General features: G+C 32.6%; 1 protein-coding gene across 1 annotated transcript; it reads right to left on the bottom strand.

The window, feature by feature from the left end:
* Positions 1-16,211: 16,211 nt before the first annotated feature.
* On the bottom strand, positions 16,212-19,151 carry MYB11 (protein). The gene is made up of 3 exons (XM_003554518.5): positions 18,802-19,151; positions 18,450-18,579; positions 16,212-17,559 (listed from the first exon to the last, which is right to left on the bottom strand). The coding sequence occupies exons 1-3, from the start codon at positions 18,932-18,934 to the stop codon at positions 16,590-16,592; spliced, it is 1,233 nt and encodes a 410-aa protein (XP_003554566.1). The 5' UTR covers positions 18,935-19,151; the 3' UTR covers positions 16,212-16,589.
* Positions 19,152-22,360: the final 3,209 nt, after the last annotated feature.

Genomic DNA, 22,360 nt, shown 5'->3' with positions numbered 1-22,360 from the left:
AAAGAGGAAGAAAAGAAGACAAAAAGTGAGTTGGCCAGAGAAAAGAAGAAGGAGGTTGTCTCATGTTCAGGGAAGGAAGCACTATACCCTTTAGTGTCATCCAAGAAAGACAAGGAATGACACTTTGCTCGTTTCCTTGATATATTCAAGAAATTGGAGATAACTATCCCATTTGGTGAAGCCTTACAGCAATGCCACTCTACTCTAAGTTTCTGAAAGATCTGCTAACTAAAAAGGGGAAATATATCCATAGCGATAATATTGTGGTGGAGGGAAATTACAGTGTTGTTATTCAAAGACTCCTTCCACCTAAATACAAGGATCCATGGAGTGTCACCATCCCTTGCTCTATTGGAGCCAGAAATTATGCCAACAAGAATGAAATTGTAGCTGGCAGATCGATCTATTACAAGGCCTTATGGCGTTGTAGAAGATGTTTTGGTCAAGGTGCGACAATTTACCTTCCCTGCAATCTTCGTGATCATGGACATTGAAGAGGATGCTGAAATCCCACTGATTTTGGGTCGTCCCTTCATGTTAACTGCTAATTGTGTGGTGGATATGGGGAAAGGTAATCTGCAAATGGGAATAGATGATCAGAAGATCACATTTGATTTGTATGATGCAGAAAAGCACTCACTTGACCGGAATGTTTGTTCCAAGATGGATGAAGTTAAGAATGAGATGGTTTTGATGGCTAGAGCCAAGCTTGCTCTAGATCCTTGAGGTAATATGCGTCAAGCTAGTGACGTTAAAGAAGCGCTTACTGGGAGGCAACCCAACTCTTTTTCTTTGTTTTCTTAATCATTGCATATAGTTAGGTTTCAACTTGTTTGGGATTGCTAGAGTAAGACATCAACATGTTTTGTATGAGAAAAAAAGGGTTGTTAACGCTTCTGTGAAGCTGTGGATGAGAAATAACTTTGAAAAATTTTTAGTCATCCACTCGCTTAGCGCTCCCTGTACGCTAAGCGAATCATCCTTCATGTGTTGAGCGAGTCCTCACTCGCGCTAAGCGCACCAACCCTTACCCATTGGCTGAAGGGGTCCATCTAAGCGAGACAGTTGTGCCAAGCCCAAAAACTTCTTTGGAATTGCATTTATTGGAATTGGGCTAAGCGAGTCAACTCGCTAAGCGCACCTATGCACTAAGCACAAATATCTCTCTGCCTGGACCCCCATGCCAATTGGGCTAAGCGGGTCATACCCGCTAAGCCCAATTATCTCTCTAGAATGGCATTGCGCTAAGCAAGGCCATCTCGCTAAGCACAACCCCACTACTGCATCATGAGCCATTTAATTCGCTAAGCCAGCTGCGTCCCGCTTAACGGAAGTTGCAGACCAATCAGAGCTGCAGAACTTGCTAAGCGCGTACCTTCGCGCTAAGCCCAAATCCTTCTCGGGTTTTCTAATTCTCGAATTGGGCTAAGCGAGCCTGTCCTGCTAAGCGCGTGATTTTAAAATCTAAAAATTCAAACTTCATTGAGTTCTCACTTAGCTAGTCACTCGCGCTAAGTGAGACAGTCGGAACTGCAAAAAATAACACTTAATTGCCTTAGGCAGTTACCTTTGTGCACATTATAACATTTCTTCTCCACCATTGGCATTCACCATCTGCACTATGCTCGTTTTTCCTTTCATTCTGCTTCCTTTGCCTGCATCTTGCTCAATTTCCTCTGCAATCCAAGTTAGTGCCACATTCTTTCTTGTTAATTTCAACTTTTGAACCCTAGGATAGAAGACATTTTGTTTGCTCTAAGAATTGTTGATTTTGTGTTGTGTTGTTGTTCATTTCTTAGTTGTTTGATTATATGTTGTTAGGGCTTTAATTTTGCGTATAATGTAGGTTCATTTCTTGTGATTTGATTAGAGTAATAGTCCTGAAAGTAACTAGATAGTAGGGGCTTCGAAGCCCTAATATTTTTCTGGAAATTTCGATGTTCTCGCTAAGCGACACTTCTCACTAAGCAAGTTCATCAATTTTGGATGAATTTTTGGGTTTTCTGATGAACTCGCTAAGCCAACCCTATCCCGCTAAGTGTGTTCGAGAGTGAAGCTAAGACTTCAAGTGGTGCAGTGGAGACTGAAGTTAAACCTTCACATGGTGTAGTTGAGAGTGAAGCTAAACCTTCAAATGGTGTAGCTGATACTGAAAGTGAACCTTCTGTTGATGTGTGAGACAAAAAATGCTGTAGTGAATAGTGAAGCTGAAACTTCAAGTGGTGCCCTGCAGAGTGAAAGAGAGGCTTGTGTTGTGTCTGAGATGAAAAACAATGCAGTGAAGAGTGAAGCTCAACCTTCCGTTGATGTGAATCATAAGAAAACTAACGCAGTTGATAGTGAAGCTGAACTTTCAGTCAAAGGTGGGCTTTCTGTTGAAAGTGAAGGTAGTAATCAAGGAGATGAAGATTCAAGACCTGCCTCAGATGCTTTGGATGGACAAAATGTGGGTACAGACGTAGTGAAAAACCCATTCTACTATTTGATCAGGGTTCCCAGATATGATGATGATGAAAATATAAAAGAGAACATAAAAAATGCTCTTCTCCAAGTAGAGGAAAAGACTAAAATTAGATATGCTATTCGAATCAAAAGGCAGACTATAAAGGTAATATTATTTTGAAGGCAACAAAAGATGTTTTTTTTGTAAAACGAAAGTTTGAGACTAATCTTCATAATTATTTTGAATTCTACTATGGGCAGGTGACTTGTAAGGATTTCGACCAATAGTTTAGGGCTACAATAGCAGCCCATAGAGTTGCTCGTGACTTGCTCAAATCCAAATGGTAGGAAATAGATTCAGTTCAATCCATAATGAACAGATTAAACAATGCAATTTCTGTTGGGGATATAGATGGCAAGGTATGCCTTCAATTTTGATCCTAGAGATATTTATAAGGATTTGAATCTTCTGCTTGTTTTGTTGTGTTTACTTGTTTAGATATATGACTTATTGGCAGATAAGAAGCATGGAACACATGATCGAGCATGAAACTTTGCCTCTAAATAAAGAAAAGCAATTGATACGCGAGATCAAACAATTGAAACAAAATCGTGATGAGTTGACTTGTAATATGAAAAAGCAGGATCAATCACAACAATCTATAGACAACAAGGATGACAATATTGAAGAGCACTTTAAGGTACCATATGAAAGCTTCTCTTTGCTAGATTTCCTGAATTAAATACCTGATTGCATTTCCTAGGCACTATTGATATCAAGTATGCGTACTTATTTTTAGGGGATTTGTAATATCTTTGACAATGCATTAATCAATATTTCACTATTTTTAGCATTTACAGCTTTTGAAGAAGGAAATGGAAGTGCTTAGAAATAATGTTCTGAAGTCAGATACAAAAACTAAAGCCGCAAAGAAGAAATATAATGATGAATATGATAAATTGAATAAGTTCCCTTTTTACTATACACGCTAACATTGGTTTCCACCTTCCATCTCTTGCAATCACGCTCAAAATCGAAACATAATTATGGCTATTATTCCAAAAGTTCATGTTAGTATTCTCAAATTACATAATTAAAAGCAGAACACTACATTCTGCACCTTCCCCCCTCCCTTGCAACAATAAATAATAATAAATGAGACATAGCAAAAATCTGAAACACAAAATGTGGCAAGCAGATACAGGAGAATTAGGAGTCCAAACAGATTCTTACCTGCAGTAATGATAATAGCCACACCAACCCAAAAAGTAAGAGTGGAAATAGCAAATATGGCTAGTGATAGTGCTCCGATATATAGAGTTGTCACAAAAGCAAAGAACAAAGCCAAGAAGCCTCCAGCCACACCCAAAGCAAAAACTCTGTCACTTTTGACTCCCTTCAAGATTGCTTGTCTTCAAGGAAACCTTCCCCAAATGCCTCTAAAAAAATATTAGGAATTTTCACATTAAATAAGCACAAAGGCCTTTTCATGGGCGTTTCTTAAAATTGGACAAAAGCATAACAGAAAATTGCATTCCTTATAGATCTCAAAATGTTAGTCATTCACACATGACATTCTTCCCCTCATTCCAATGAATCATCACTAAGTTCACCTATTAATTTCATATAAAACTTATATGAAAATAAACTAATATTCAAGTAAAACCAAGATAATAAATAAACACCAATTGCCATCATTGTATGTTATCTGATAGGAATCGATAAATTACAAGCATCAACTACAACTAGTGAACACCTTTTAAATGCCTAATCTCATTCAAGCTCCCTACTATATAAACACAACATATTGTTATAAAACCAGTTAACTAATTGACAATTTGACATAGATTAATCTACCTTTTACATGATACTGTTGCATCATAATGTCAAAATAAATGAAAGTAGAATTATATGTCACACAAGAGATTCATCATTCATAACTATATACAGATGAGGTTATGGATTTGAGAGGGACAAATAGAGAAATATTTATTTGTATAACAAATTTTACAATTAAAAGACAAGGATAGAAAAGTGTAACATATAATAAATGAGGTTATGGATTTGAGAGGGACAAATACAATCAATAGAGAAAATCCTCCTTAAGTCTTAAATTTGTGAGCATTGTCATAATAGTCTAGAATTAGAAAACATGAAATAGATTCCTGAAATTAAAATGCACAACTTTTAAAATATCAGATAAAGTCCTAAATTAAAATTACTGCCATTGTGGGTTCTAGTTATCCTAAAGAGATGCTCATCTGACTATGATCAGGCATTAGCAAATGTTTCATTATGATACATGGTAGCCACCAAAATGTTTCAGTCACGAGATACCTTCATAGAGAACCAAAAATAGCCTATAATCAATGCATTTGAGTGTCTGTTCTACCCTTCAGGCTTTGGTCCAACGGGTATATGTGTCATTAGCTAACATTATCGAGTAGTGTTAGACATCACAAGGGTGGTTTTATCCACATGCAATGGTTAAAGTCACTTTCGTGATCAATGTTTGTTAGCTAGCATTTAAAACCTTGAATCTACCAAGCATTTGTGCCTCACGGTAAAACTATTTGGAGGACGACCGAGCACCTAAGTCATCATGAGGTCAGCTATAAACAAACCCATTTGAATTGTGACACAAAGTGGTAGTAAAAGTAATTGGTTTAGGACTAAGGATGGCTCATATTCTAGTTTGGTCGAATAACCTATAGAATATTACATCTTCAATTTAGGGAACTAAAAGGGTATATAAAACTGTCCATTGTCGAGCCTAAGAGACAAATAGGCTTCTCACTGAGGTCATCTTCGATTTTGTGAAATCAAAGAAAACACAACTTTGTAGAGGATTTTCACCAAGGTCATCTTCGAAAAACATATTCAACCCTCAGGATTTAACATATGCAATACACAGACTTGTTACAAAAATCATCTTTCGTTTAATAATTTAAGAGGGTACAAAAACCTACTGAATTAGTTATTCAATTAAAAAAAATTAGAACCATTATATTTATATGTAAATTAAAGAGGTTAACATCAAGAGATTAAATTTCAGTGATTAAACAACATGCATGAGTTATTGTAAATATCTAATATATGTATATGATTCTTACCAATAGAAATTTAAAACAAAATTAATTAGTATAGTCACATATATATACCTGGGCCAAATGTTAGACAAGTGCTAGAAGCAAACTATTTTGTTTCTCTGAGCGTTTCAGATTCAACAGTGCAGTAGTACCACCACCAAGAAAGTGCCCAATGATCTATGAAAACATTATTATAATCATATATAAGGTTTATACAATATTGCCATGTATAAAATAAGATCAGCTATGAGTTTATACTGTATATTACTGTAACGACAAATGTGGGTTCATGTACTAGACAAAGCATGGACTGAATATGGTATCCAATATTAGATTGGATGGATTCATACTATCATCAAAATGAAAAAGATTAAACATATATGACATTTTTCTCAGTAGAAATGAGATGGCCTGGATCTATATGAACAATATGTTAATAACCTTTCCGTTCTCATTTTGCAAACAAAATTAGTGTAGTGATAAACTTGCCGTGAACATATAATGTAGATATATTTAAAAAAAATAATAAAACACAGATTGAAACTACCAACAATCAACAACACCCAACAAATATTGGTTATAGCCCAATTAAATTTCATTATTGTCTTACCGGATATGATCGCACTGTCCGTAATTTCCAGTTACTTTTACTTCAATGTTTCAATCGAATGTCAAATATGTAGGTCCCCAACTGCTTAGGAAGCTACAAAACAAATATAAATATACGGTGAAGTGTACAAAATCATTGTGCCTTACCTGAAAAATAAAGCAGGACAAGTGTTCTCATACCTGGGTACAACTAGCGACCTGAGCTACAACCACTACGTACGGTGCGACCTAGGGTGATGGCCACGGCACGAGGTCCAGTGAGGCCAAGGTGAGAGCTTGGGTGAAGCACAACACGCAGTACAATGAGGGTATGGTAGGTTATGAGCGCGAAAATGTCAGCATTTGTGGGTATGAGCGCGCCACAGAAGGAGGGAATTTGATGAAAACTACAGTGAACCAAACACGTCAGACGCTAGGTCACAAATTAATTAATTAAAATATGTTCAAAATTAAAGATGGGTTTTACAAACCGTCGTTGTCTCCTTTCCTTCAAAGACGGTGTGAGCCAAACACGTCTTAATTTGTTTTGACTTAATGGATTCTAAGACGATCTTGCAATACCCGCCGTCGCACTCTCATTCGAAAATGGGTTAGTGTGACACCGTCTTCGTATAGCAATTCATATTTACGAAAATACCACTGCCTTATTTATTAAAACGATTTTCTAACGACTGTCGTAGAAAAGACTTTTTTTAGTAGTGCCTATTTCTTTGATAGTAATATACAAGTGAGAAGTTAGATTTGATAATATCTGTGTAAAACTATAGCATTCGGGCATTATTTAATAAATATTTATCAAATAATTTTATTTCAAAATATACAGTTTGATTGAATATTATTATCATATAAATCATATATATCACAAAATTTTATATAAACACAAAGTTATTTAACACATTATTAATATGTATGAAAAATAACACCATGTACATTTTTAAAACATTGACAATAACTTGGTTTATTTTATCTCTTGTAAAAATAATATATGAAAATAAGAATAATTTGATTATATATTTATTATTGTTTAATTTTAACAAAATCTACCCAAATAACTAGTTAATATAGCGAAGAATTAAAATTCAACTGTTGATTTTTTTTTTATCACTATTCAACTGTTGAATTGAAAATTTTACATTTTATCTAATGTTATAAAAGTGTTTAAACCTTATAGCAGTTATCTTAATACAACTCTCTCTTCTGCTGAATGAAATAAAAATTAGATTTAATTAAAATAATTATCTCATCTCATCTCATTATTTTCTAACCTTAAAAATCAACAACCATGCTTCTTATCTATACCAAAAAAACTATGCTTCTTATTTATTTATGGAACTTGTTAATCATTATTATAAGCGCAATTAATGGTGTTCTAAACACAAGTTACGGAATGATAAAAACAATTTTTTATTAAAATAAAAATAAAGTTATATTGATAACATTAAATCTTATGCTCTTTAAATTTTTCATTTTTTATTCTTTAATTATTGTCTGAAAAACAACGGTTAAAAGAATAGTCTCAATACATTGATGGTTAAACGAAAAGTTATTTAAAATTATGTAGAGTTTACATAAGTTGTATATATAATAAATGTTTAAAAAGTAAAATTGAAAATAACTTGGAAGGAAATTATTCTCATGTTGGACCACAACCATTAAAGAATATAATAAATGAATCACGTTATCTTTTATTTAGTGAAACTTGATTTTTGTTTGAAAAAGCCAGCCACCTCGTCGCATTGATTGAATGAAGCAATATATTGAAATCCTGGGTTGATTGGAAAATCATGTGGGAGTTTGTTTTATGGATGGAACGTGACGTAAGGCATTATGAAAAGTGTGGATTTGGCACTTGGCAGTGATGTTCCTCAATTTTATATTGGTTTTTCTAAATCTGCTACAATCTTCGTAATACCAAAAAAATATTTTCCAGCAAAATCACGCATTATTCACTTATTGTCCAAGCATTTATATCTTATATTGAAGTGCTTATGGCCAGGTCCATATATGAATATGTTGAAGAAAAAACTATTGGAGAAGCAAAGCATGGTTTTTTAGTATGATTAATTTGTTCAAACTAAATAATGTGTGTGATCATATATCACAACAACAATAAACAATAAATAAATAAATAACAACTTCACAGTTTTTCACAAAGTTATTTTTCAAACAATTCGTTATTGGATTGAGTAAACTTAATTTCTCAATGTTACCATTATGAAAATGATCCCAAGGTTGTTGATGATCATCTATCTACGTGTTTTCCAAAGGAAAATACACGATAAAAGTTTTACAACATGGTTGAACATATTAAACCAGGTAATCTACGATCAGCCTATGTAATTAACTTGTTAATCTAACCTATAAATAAGCAGAGAAAATGCTAACTGCTAGCTATAAGACAAGCACTCGTTTCACTAGGTATATCTAGTTAAAGGTTTGAAACTTTTATGGAAGTATAGTGTTTTCAAGTTTTAGGTGGCTATCCGTTAAAAAAAAATAAAAATTGGTGGCTAAAAATATTCTAAAAAACTTAAATCTATTAAAATAATTAAGAGCCAATTTAAAAGGGGTACCTTATGATGCAATGTCTATAGTCTCTACTCATTAAAAGAAAGTTACAAAGCTAGAAAACGTACTTAAATTGGCAACCTTACCCCAAAACAGAAATACGATGCATTCAGATGTTGCTTGAATTTTATTTATTTCCCCACCACCCATCAAAATTACTCCTCCATGTCTTTCATTTGCTTATATTTTATATGCGATTTTCCAAAATAAAATTAAAGGCCAGCAGCACTCAGCAGACAAAGGGATCAAATCGGTAGATGGGGGACCATATTTGCAATTACTTTTGTTGGGCGTATTTCTCTTTCTGGAAAACTTAATAGCAGACCCCCCATTCTGCCACTTTAATTATTTTAATCCTACTATCAAAATGTGCCTCCATCATCTTAACATTTTTTCAGTGCAAATGGTTAATAATTTTTAATATTTCCATATTACTAAAGTTACAACTACAAAAAAGAAAATTGCTTTGTCTAGGAATAGCATTTCCTCCTTTTTTTTTTTTTTTACTTTAATGATCACTCACATTACCTTCTTTTTTTTTTTAACTTTAAAAACACTATCTATCTTGGAATAACATCAAAGAATAACTTTAAATCTATATATGGCCCAAATATAAACTCTCCCAAAAAAACAGAGTGAAAAGAAAAGTGAGCAGAATATAGAAAAAGAGAAAACGTTTTAATAATACGTTGCAGAACTATTGAAAAAAATTGAGAGCACAAAGTATAACTTTGTCTAGGCAACATATAACTAATTTTGCATTCTCAAGAATTATCGATGAAGAGTTGTAGAAGAAGCTGTGTAAGGCCTCTTGTTAAAACATTGCTGGTAAACTATATTATCTAGGAGAGGCTGTACATTACTTATCACTTTATTAAGTCTGTATTTGGATAAAGATTGATATAGTTGATTTTGAATAAAATTTAGACTTAAATATGTTTTTGATCCTTAATATATATTTGACTTTTTCATTTGATTCCTATTAAATTTTTCTTTCAAATTGGATCCCTGAAATTTGAAAAGTTTTGTTTTAGATCTTTGTCGTCAGTTAAGTGATGACGTGTCTGTTAAATATCTGATAACACAATTTGCGGCGGTTAAAAAACTGTCAGTATTTGTTAAAAATCGCCAATACAGTAAAAATCCATTTTTCTTCATCATGTGTACCAGTTATGTCAAAACACCACCCATTGCCTTTCGAGTTTCCACCCCCTCTTTGCTTATTTATTCTCCTCCTCCACTTTCACTCTCATCGCAGCAACAATGGAGGGGAAGAAAAAGACAACAAATTTCCTTCTCTTCCTGTCCCTATCCCTGTCCCTCACCTTCTCTCTCTTCATTGCATTCCAACTCCAAACCCAAAGCTTGCCCCTCCACTCCCTCCTCCACCCACCCATGCTTTCATGGCCCGAATCCAAACCCTTTTCAGAACCTGACCCAGAAGAAGCTCTCTCATTTCACCTCCACCAAATCTCGAAGCTACATCAGAATCCTCTATAGGGGCCCTCTCTGTCGCCGCTTGAATTAGCGTCAGTGGCATGTCGATGCATGGCCTCCCCGCCTTGCACTTTTGCCTCAATGCAGTGGGAAACGATGGCGTCATCATTGACTCGGGCACCTCCGTGACCCGACCCACCTACATTGCCCTCCAAGACGCCTTTTGTGTTAGGGCCTCGCATTTGAAGCGTGTGTCGGAGTTCTCACTCTTCAACATGTGAAGACCTATCCAGGCTCACGAAGGTGAAGGTGCCTACGCCGATGCATTTGGCTCGTGGCCTGACGAGAGCAGCTCTTCATCTAATGAATACAGTGATTATGACTTTAGTATTAAAGGCATTCTTTGACCCAATAGTGAGACTTGTTATGATGCATTTTCATTGATGGGTGTTGTTGAAGAGAGTAGTAGTGGCTTCGATTCTAGCATTACAAAAGAGGGTGATGAGGGAGATGATGAGTCGTTGATTCAAACTTTTGCCCATCCATTAATCATACATGGTCACATGTCACACATCAAGGCTTTTGGTTTTTTCTTGCACTGTCCCTTTTTTTTCCCAACCCTTCCCACGAACATGGTCACGTTTCTTGAACCAAAACCCCTTCAATTGATTCGTGCAATTTTTAACCTCCAAAAAATTTAAATTTGATTTTGTGTGCAAATACTAGCAGTTTTTGAGCTGCCACAAATCATGTTATCTAATTTTTAATAAACACATCATCACTTAATGAATGATAATCTAAAACAAAATTTTTCAAATATCAAGGATCCAATTCGAAGGAAAAACTTATCAGGGATCAAATTTATATTTAAGACAAATTTATTTTCAAATGGAATGATTTTCGTTGAATGCTTTATTATCCTAAAAGCAAATTTGCTATGAAAATAGTGTACTTTTTTATCAAAGTAGCGAAAAAGATGCTTTTATCAATTTTACTCAAACGAGGTTTTGATATGAAATCAATTTTAGTGGACAATAAAATGTTGTAATGAGAAAGTCATAAAATTGAGCCTTAAGACTTTAAGTTGAAAAAGAATGTCAAGTTTATTTATATGATTTCCTCTATGATTCATTAGTGAAAATCTTCTTAATGTTTATTCCCTCAATTACACAATAACTAATATCATAGTCGAATCTAATAACTAACTCGAAAGAGTAAAATGGATTGATATTAAAAATAATTTTCGCTTAAAGAAGAAACTACCATAAACCAAACAATACACTCTCTAGAAAGTTAATAGAATTAAGTGAATGTTTGTTTAAAACTATACCAAAACTAGCTAGGTTGGGAGATCCTTTAAGGTCTCTCACCATGGAAACTTGTTTTAGATCGTTAGATCTCTATTTTTAAATTGGTAAGAAGGATGTTTTCTTTTCTTTTTCCTACTTTTTTCCTTTTTCCTATGTTCCCATCTTCTACAACACAATTTATAACCATAGTACATTTGTGAAGGTGTGGACTTCCTCGCACAAAGTTTTACATAGCCACCAAGAGGTGGGTCTTGTTAATGGCGCCAAAATCATGTTTGCCGTTGGTGGCCTTGGTAGCACCACAAAGTTCTGCATAGCCACCAAGTTGCTTTGTAGACTCGTCGCCCATTTTTCTTAGAGCACCACCCATCTGATTGCATCGTGACCAACAATTAATCTCAACATATCCTAAGACTCACCTTCAACATATTATCTCTCTTCACCATCGCCAACATGGAATTCATGAAATCACACCCAACAGTTCATTGTGACACAGGTCCTTTTATCATTCCATATTTTCCTTATCATTTAATCATGTGTGCGGGACCATTAGGGCTGATCAATGGTGTCGGTTTCTCTATTCCGATTTGCATTTGCTGTTGTTTGATTATTGGTTTGTTTTTGTAATTGGTGATTGATATAGGTAGAGACTAAAACTGGGGTGTCAGTGGGTTTGAGAAACTTTAACTGATTTTGGGACTACGATTGGTGGTATTGTTGAGGGGAAAAGGAAAGGATTGATGGTGGAGAGAAAATGGGAGAGTGGTGATGGTTGTTGTTTCGAGGTAAACATTAGAATAAGGCAAGACCAAAATTAAGCCTTTCAACACTTACTATAAGCCTTTCAACAGAAGCTGATAAACATAAATATTAACTAACTGCTCTATAACAATCAAATGGACAGTTACATCAAAAAGCATAAGAAACCCTGCTGAAAATGGACCTTTGTGCTTAAACCACGTCCAAGACAAAAGCTTCATTGCTTCTAAAGCAATGTCAGGACTTACATGAAGTATATAACCAGCATAAGATATGAACTGCTATAAGCACAACCTAAAGTATGAGACACCCAACGTTAATCAACATTGACACGTGACACGAGATTCTACCTATAATTTAGACTCTAGAACAACTATAAATAGATAGATCCTCAATGTGAGGCAACTAAGCTCATTTAAAGACATACATTAATACACAAATACACTCTGATTGTCTCTCAAAATTTCTCTATCTCTCGATATTCTCTCAATAATCGTATATTTCCATAGCAGTTTCCATAGGAGCAAGTGAGCAACAAGGGAAGAGAGGGGCAAAGGTGGTAGTAAAGGGTGATAAGTAGAGAACTCTAGGTAGTAGCGGAAGTGTGGTTGCCAACAAATGGGTGGGGTCGAGGGAGGTGAGAGACATAGGAACAAGTTGGGAAAGAGAAAAAAAAAATCATCTATTTATTCTAAAAATTATATCTAATGGACAAAATTCATTTCTTAAAGTAAAAAAATATATTTAAGGTTGTGCAGTGTTTGGTTTATAGAAAAGAAATAGACTAGATAAAAAGAAAAATAAGAGGATAAAAGTAATTGAAAAATAAAGCAATGATTATATTAAAAATGTTTGATTGAAAAGAGATGATGAGAGATAGAGAGGTATGGATAATAATAGGTAAGAAATAGTAGTATAAATGAGTCTCATCATATTTAAACTTATTTTTTTATAACAAACAAACATCATTCATTTTCATCTCCACAAAATTAATTCCATTGACTGTAATTGCAAACACAGCCTAAATCTCCTATCCTTATAACCTTCCTCTTAAATCTAAAGAGATTCTGTTTTAGTTGAGAAGACTTTAAATGAAGCGAGTACAACATTTCTCCTAACAAATATGATTTGATTTAATATTGTTAAGGTAATATATTTTTTTGAAGAATTAGTTAAGGTAATATAAATTAAGGTACTAAATTCATGTCAATGGCATTGCTCTTGCACAAATCAATTTGTCAACGTGATTGTGTTGATGACTCATGAGTGATATACCCGAATCTCTGATACTTTTTTTGGGAAATTAACCGTCATGTCCTTTCACTTGGTCATTTATAAGGATTATTGCCAGAGTTTGTACATATAATTTGAACTTGCCGCGAGTAATAAATTTGTGCGCGGTCCTTCCCAAAGAAAACACACATTATACTCATGGCAAAAGAGTATCAAGAGAAATCTAAGTTTTACATTGATTAAAAGTAGTGTTAAAATAAAATATATAAGTAAAAAAATAATGTTAAAATATAATATATAAGTGGAAGATAATTTTTATCTTATGAGTTAGCCTTTAAAATTAAATTAAACATAAATTCATATTTTAAGAAAGAGAAATACATGCCAAGCATGAGCAGAACAAGCCCACTATGTACATCTTTCAATCAGATGAAACCTCAAACTGCTCTAGTTTTCTCTATGTAAAGACAGAAATGGGAACATCTTTGATGATGAGAAGAGCTATCTAGGCATTGGAGTGCAGCACGGTAAAGTTGAAGATTTCTTTTAGGTGCATGTCCATGAGGCACGATGTTTTTCCCTTTCTCAAGGTGCCCTACATGACATGAATAGGACCCATTACTAAGCACAAATTAGTTCAGTGTCCTATTAAACCATTGGCTCATCCTCACCCTAGTTTTTTTCTTTTTCTTTTTGCATATTTTAATTTAATGGTGTTATACTTTCTCTTGATGAAGTTTTTACTACTACTTCCATGGATCATTTCTCCACAACACTTAAGCATAAGATTTACAAGAGTAGCCCTTAATGTATTTGATGGGAAACAATGAGAATATTTCAAAATTTTGTGCAAATAAGCATATTCTAATTTCTAACACATGCTAGTTGCATGCTCGTTAGTCGAATTTATTGTGAATTTAAAATACAAATTAAATTTTTCCATTGTTGCAAAAATGCACCATTTTCAGAATTCTGCTACAGCTGCCGCTTTCATAATTGCTAATCGTTGTAAAACATACTTTTGTCAATATTTCGATCAACTGAGTTCAGATTTGACAATACAAGGGTCATTAAAGTGAGGGGGAACATGGCACATGGGATGCTTCCTTCAGTTATGTGCATATATGTATGATGTGTGAGGAGAGCTTATAGCTAGCTTATATCACAAGTTGATCAAATTATATATATTTTTTACAGTAAATTTCTAGGCATCAAATTTCTGCGACGCAACAGCTTTGTACATACCAACTTGTGAAAAATCAACTTTAATGAGAAAATCTTAATCATATGAAATATAAATGACAAAGGAAAAATGAATTCCTTTAATTATGTTGATCTGAATGAATGTTATCCTTTGCATTTGTTTGATAAAAAATTGTCACAATACAACCTAAATAATTCGTAATGGAAAATCCTTACCTTAAATAATCATTCAATATAAATTGTTTAAAATACCTAAATCATTAATTATTTTACAGTTTATATCTATCTACTAGGCTAATTCAATAAGCAAGATAACATATTTATAACTGATATAAACATTTTTAGAGGGCACCAATATATATATATATATATATATATATATATATATATATATATATATATATATATATATATATATATATATATATATATATATATATATATATATATATATATATCCAATCGAATAGTACTAGTCATGCAATTTTTACTTAGATGGAGTATGCATACAATAAATTACATGATTATGCCAGATTATATATAAATTTATGTCATTCGCATTGTTAAAATGAGAAATTTCATCGTGCTTTGGATTCTCGTGAATATATTAAATCCTCATTAATATATGTTAGAATCCGTTTAATTGTATAATTCAGAAATCATTATAGTATATTTCAACCATGTAACCATACAAGAAAACTAATTAATGGCGACAAGTAAATAAATATAGGAGATTTAAGTTGTTGCACTTCTAAAACTGCGAAGGTTCAACAACTCTTTTTGGCTTCGATCGTAGGCTTCATTTGCGTAATTTTAAGCTAGATGCACATATTTCTGATAGAGAGCTCAACTGCAAAACCCTTTATCATAATATAAGATAGTACCAAGTCATCAAATAGTATCTTAATTAAGCAATAGTACGAACTGAAGAAGTTATTTTCTCTTTATTTTTGGTTCCAAAATAAAAATAAAAATGTATTTGGTACCACCTTGATAAAGGACGTGACAACCAAGCAAATGAATAGAGAGGAGAAAGAGAACCCAAATACGTGTTCTAAATTTTCAAAGAGAGATCTAGAGAGATTGAGACTAGCTAGAATTTATGATAATAGGAAAGTATGATAATTGTGGAATTGTATAAATTTAGTTTCAAGATAAGGTAAGATGGAAATTAATCTATGAAAAAAATATAAACATTAAAAGGCAAGAATGCGACATGAAACCAACAGCAATAAAGTCCATACTAAATGTTTCCTTTATTGAATTTTTTTGTATACAGTTTGAAAACCGGAAAATTAATTACTTGGCGTAAAAGTCATTTAATTCGCACACACTCTTGTCTAGTATCAGTTTGACTAGTAGAGATTCAAGCATATCCTCCACTCAGAGAAATCCGAAGACTACATAAACAGATCAAAATCAAAGCCAAAGCCAAATCCAAACAAATTGATATGAACATTTGATGGTGGAAACGACCAACCAAGTAAGCTGTTTTCGAAAACAAGCTATCATGAGAATTACAATAACACACATCCAAGGGATCGAAGAATAAAAATATAATAGAAAATAAAAGAGTCTCTGTTTAAAACATCAACAAAAACCACTCTATGGAATCCACATGTTTCTGTGAGCATGTTCGCTTTTATGGTGATGGGGAAGAAAATCAACCACTTCTGACTTGGGTTTGATTTTGAGGAATATGCTGCCTAAATGTGCCTCACACATACCCTTTTAAACACTTAAATGTATTTTGAATTTTCTCCTCACCTTGTCACGTGAAATTTCATTTATCTCTTTCTTCTTAGGCATAAAATAAGTTTAGCCCGATAAAAATCTTGTAAACACATATGAAGCAAGAGATAAACACAAAAATTTCACGTAACAAAATTAGGTAAAAATTCAACCTGAAATGATCCATTCCCCAACTAATTAACATTATTAGAACATAGGGGAATGAGAAGGAGAAGAATTCACTAAATTGAGAATGCTATTCCAATAATTATTATTATCTTCGTAAAAATCACTGTTAGTGCCACCACCACCATCACCGTTCTTGGACTCTCCACCATCCTCTGATGACAAACTTGGATCGTCAGAGTTTGTTTTAAGCAAAAGATTGGTGAAGCCTTCTTCAACAATGTCATGTGAGCCACTAGTCCTGAGGGACTCAGAGGCCCACGTGCCTTCCATGTTCATTGTGAATTCATGCAGACCAGAACTAAAAGTAGTAGTGATGGAACTATCATAAGTACTTTTCCACTCTTGCTCAGCTTCTTCTTTCACAAGAGAAGAAGAATTTCCTGAATTCCCCACAAACTCAATCATAGGCATTGCACTATCATTATTATTATTGTTTTCTCCTCCAATTCCGTTCATAATTGGTGGTGCATTCTCAGAGAAAGATAGTGTAGAAGTAGGAGACTCAAGGTCCCCACTTACCCCAACATTGCTTACAATGCCACCATTTCCTTCATTGGATTCTAACCACCCTCCACTATTCCAAGCCTTGAGAACATCAAGGGAAGATCGTGACGGTGGCGGTGGTGGCCGCTGTGCTTCTGGCTTATTATTATTATTGAGAGCTGAAGCTGAAGTTGATGCTGAAGATGAAGATGCAAATGTAGAAGAACTACTTCCAAGTTGATGCTGAAGAGAATGTGAACGTATTTTTGACTCTCTTACAAGTCTTGCTTCAGCTTCAAGGCGAGCACTCTCCCACTGAGCCATGTGGCTGAGGTTTGCAGCGGTTTTGGATTGACCGTCACTAGAGAGAAGTGCATCGTTTTTAGGCTTGTGTGTCACAGGGTCAATTCCCATTTTAGTTAACCTTTTCTTAATATGCGTGTTCCAGTAGTTCTTGATCTCATTGTCCGTTCTCTTTGGCAAGTGTGTGGCTATTGCCGACCACCTGAGTACAAAGACAACACAAGCATAGTGTGCAGACACACCACAAAAAAAAAAAAAAGCAATGTTAAAAAATTATATTAAACCCTAGAGTAATCCATCAACTACTAAAACAGATTATTTAATGTTGTTTTTAATTGATAATTTTAATGTTAATGTATTATATAAAAAAAAAACGTGACTTAACTTATGAGAGAGAATGAGAAGCTTGTGTATGTGAACCATGTTGAGAACATTAGATAATCACATTAATTCTATGCGGCATTGCTTTTTTTTTTTTCTATTAACAAATATATATATTGCATTTTTGCTTTTGATTGTGGCAGAAGATATATGATATATATAATCATTTTGCAATTAAGATTCGTCTCGAATAAACTTGTATGTCAGGGAGAAAATTTAAGGAAATGGCACAGGCCACAGAGCACACAGTTTCTGAAATTTTTTGTTGGGGGAGGGTTGGAATAGTTGGGTGAAGAAATTGAGAGGTCATTGCATTTAAGACATTCTGCTGGACAGCAAGGGCACAGGAGCAGAAGAGAAATTATAGCTCTCACACGGAAAATGAATGATTCATAGTTAGTGTAGAGTGAGTATGGGAATAAAATATCAAGCTGAGGTAAGAAATGCAGTGACATAATTATCATTATTTTCACATGTTTTGTTATAAATTTCCAAAAAAATTGGAAAATATTTGTGGAAGGAAAACAAAAATATCACTTTCACATTTTCAAAACAGAAGAAAAAATCCATAATGGGTCTTGAGTTTTGAAATTATCTGGTACATTGCTCAAAGGAAAACTAAGATGCAAAAGAATTTGATTTCAAAGTGAAAAATAGAACCATATAATGATATATCAATATCCTACTACTCAACAAAGAAAAATACCAAACCTGTTTCCTAAGAGGGCATGAAGTTGAATGATGGTTTGTTCTTCTTGCAAGCTGAATTTTCCCCTCTTAATGTCAGGCCTAAGATAATTGGTCCATCTTAGTCTGCAACTCTTGCCACACCTCTGAAGTCCTATATATATATATATATATATATATATATATATATATATATATATATATATATATATATACACATACACACAACAACAACACAAGGAGTTCCATTTAACAACATGAATACTACATTGCAATAATTTCATATATGTGTACTTACACATTATTACTCACAACATATACACAATATACATCAAACTAACACAACAAAAAAAAGTGTATATATATTATATAGTACCAGCTTTTGCTGGCAAAGCACGCCAGCTTCCATGGCCATGTTCTTCAATATAAGCTAAGAGCTTCTGATCTTCCTCTGGAGTCCATGGTCCTTTCTTTAAACCTACCTTGTCGCAGCATGGTGATCGTCCCATTTGCAAGTGGAAACTAATAACTAACACTAAAGACTGTAGTAGCTTTTCCTCTTATTTATATAGCACAATATGAAGAGAAAGAAAACTATGGGGAGAGAGAGAGGGATATAAAGAGAGAGAAAGAGAGAGAGAGGAGCATGCACTTAATTATAAATGAAGAGATGGGCATGGAAGAAAGGTTAGCGGCATAAATGGAATAATAAACAAAAACTAAATTAACAACAGTAAGGTACATGTGTGTGGACTATATCATTACAAGAGTACCCTTTGATCACTACCAACTGAATTCTCTAGGGTATATAGTATTGTCCACTTTTTCAACTTGGGCTAGTGAATACATATTAAATAAATATTAAGTAGTGTTTGAATGGTATTGATTAAAAAATTTAATTAAAATATATTTATTAATTAAGAGACAAGAAATTATATTCTTCATAATATTTTTTATACTTTTTAATAATTTACCCAATAAATATTTTTTCTTTTAATTTTTTAATTAATATCCTGTAGACACGAATTACGAAGACCCTATACATTATTATATGTTATGCAATAATAGATTGATGGAAAGATCGGTTATAAAAAGCAAAGGTGTCCATTGTCTTTTCGTAGCATTCACTTTGGGTAGAATTTTGAAGCCATCGACAGCAATGAGCTATACCAAGTTATAGCCATAATTTTTAAGTGATACATCATCCAGCGGTATTTATGGCATGGCTAAGGCCTGTTTTTAATTATACATCATATGGCTCATTTTGAGTTTTCTTTTTCTTTTTCTCTGTCAATCAATATCAGTAGGAATATATTTTTTATTTTCGATAGTGCTATTTATATATTATTCTCTTTACATCCTTGTCAAGTACTAGTAGAAGTGGAAAATGAATCAAGTTAAGTGTAGAAATTTAATGAATACTACCATTACATCAATATTAGTATAATAATGCATTTCTGTAAAAAAAAAAAAGTATATAATGCATCATATCGTTAATGCAAACTCATAATTTCTATACTAAATTACTAATAATTTATTTTTTGTGTTAACTAAAGACTACACTAACAGAAATAATTCGAATACCTGATGTTTTTTGTTCGTAAACAATTGATCTATATTGTTTTATGGTGATTGAATTAGATAAAGGCATTACGGTAGATGATTTGTATCTTATGTTTGATTTAATTTTTTTCCTTCACATATTTTGCTAATTAAATTTATTTCTTATTTAAGATATTTTTCAAATTTATTATCAATTAATTAAATTATATTTGTAGAGTTTGTACTATAAAATTGATTAAAAATTACATAAAATTATTTGAAATAAAACTAGTAATTGTCCCATGTTTTTAATTTAAATTTACATAGACCTTCACCTAAAAATAATATTTATTAAAATTATAGATGTAGGTGAACTAAGATTAACCTAATTATTGAGGCTTAATTAACTTGTTAAGAATAAGCTCAACTCATTAAAAAAGTGAAGTTGTTTTCTTAGCTTAAGTCTTTCTTATTTTGGTTCACAGGATAATGAACTTCGATGGATTAGGTTCAAATCTTATATTTGTTAATTTTTTCTTTAATTTATATATTTTACTTGAAAAAGGTCATAATGATATTAAAAAATCAAATAGTTATACACAAACATATAAAAAAATATAAGGTTAAAAACTTTATATATATAATGTTATTAAATTAAAAAAAAGGACTATATGTTGTGTACATATCAAGCTATATACCTTATGATATATTAAGTTAAAAACTTAAAATGTTAATTAAATTTGATTCATGAAATAATGAAATCAAATTTGTTTATTAACTCTTTAGCGTTGCTTTGAATGAGAAAATAGCGTATGAGTTGAAGTTACCCCTATACACCTTAGTTTTTACCTCAAATTTAATTTTAATTTTTGTGCTTTTATTTAGGTTTGACCAAAAAGTTCAAAGCAATCAAGAATTTCTGCTAGAAATTGGATATATCAATTGAAGGTCGGCTACAAACCTACCAAGATAGTACTTTCTTCCACTTCTGATTTGTATCTTAGTGCAATTAACTGATGCCTTATCTAATGGTACATATCCAGCCATCAGTCGCAGTTCAAAAGTATCTCTAGTAAAAAGAGCAACATTTGATCTAGCACTAGGATGAGAAGACGCAAAAGCCTATATAGGAGTTTAAAAAAAAAAAAAAAATCTTGTTCATACATTATGGAGTACGTTATAATTTACACTAGGACAAATATTTGTAATAATATATTTTCTAACACATTTTTAAATATATTCTTGTTTCTTTTACTAAATTTAATCAGAAATACGAAATCATTTGAGTCTCACTCTATTAAATGATTCATACATGTATGATTACTTGTAAAATTCAATAATAGAGATCGATTATGTACTGGAAAATTAATGAATAAGAAAGTATGTTACTCTGTTATTGACTATATAAGAGTCAGAAATGCTCTTCAATTCAAATTACACCTATCACTTGAGAATTTTCCTTTATTTTAAAATTTTATTATTAGGACTTTAAAAAAAGCATTAATAATTTTTTCTAATAAATTTTTTTTAGAAGAGAATCTAATAATATCTTTGGTTTTGGGTATCTCATCTATAAATATTCAATTAATATACAACTAACTCCAACTCTTTAATTAGATAAGGCTGTTTGAGTCTGAAAAGACTATTTTTCTCATAGTGAAGAGTATGATTAATTAATTTCTTACGGATTATTTGAAATTAAGAAATTTAATAACTTACAAGAATAATAACATCCTTCTACAATATTTTTCTATTGATCTTCGTAATGTTTAATAAAAAAAACAATATTAAATAAAATAATATATTTAAAATCTAAAACTTGTGAAAAAGATTTTAGAGGATTTAGAATTATCCAAATTACATGCAACAATCCAATTTCATCTTGGACTGTAATTACTTACGAGAGGTAGGTTAATAAAATAGTCTTTCAGAATGTGATAAACTAATTAAGGTTCGAATTTTTGTTAAAGGAAGTTTTATATATTTAGTGCATGTGTAATAGTAATTCAAATAAGATTCTTAAAAAAAAGTTAACTATGAAAAAAGAGTCTAATTCACCGGAAGAGGTCCCATGCATTTGGAGTCCAATAGTAACTCAAACAAGATTTTATCTGAAAATAAAAGATAATTTTGAAAATAAAAGGAAACTTGGATTGTAGCTTCTTTCAAAATTCATTGAAGCACTTAGTCATAAGTAGAGATGGGCATTTGGGTTTGGACATGCGGGTTGCCCTAAAATCCTACAACATGTAACTATCGTGGTATTTAGACCTTGATATTTTGAGCCCATTTAAAATATAGGTTTTTTTAATAATAGGTTTAATTTCTTTAATTTAATATAAAAAATACAATACTAACAAATAAGGGGTATAAGCTGAATAATTTTTTATTAA

This window comes from Glycine max, chromosome 19, assembly GCF_000004515.6.
Source record: "Glycine max cultivar Williams 82 chromosome 19, Glycine_max_v4.0, whole genome shotgun sequence".
Taxonomy (NCBI): Eukaryota; Viridiplantae; Streptophyta; class Magnoliopsida; order Fabales; family Fabaceae; genus Glycine; species Glycine max.
Note: the sequence above shows the minus strand (reverse complement) of the source record. Positions and strands in the feature narration are given on the sequence as shown.

Coding starts and splice junctions, on each gene's coding strand:
- MYB11 (XM_003554518.5), bottom strand. CDS start 18,934: ATGGGACGATCACCATGCTGCGACAAGGTAGGTTTAAAGAAAGGACCA. Junction 18,580..18,801: donor TGCTTTGCCAGCAAAAGCTG/GTACTATATAAT, acceptor ATATATATATAG/GACTTCAGAGGTGTGGCAAG. Junction 17,560..18,449: donor CATGCCCTCTTAGGAAACAG/GTTTGGTATTTT, acceptor CTTTGTACTCAG/GTGGTCGGCAATAGCCACAC.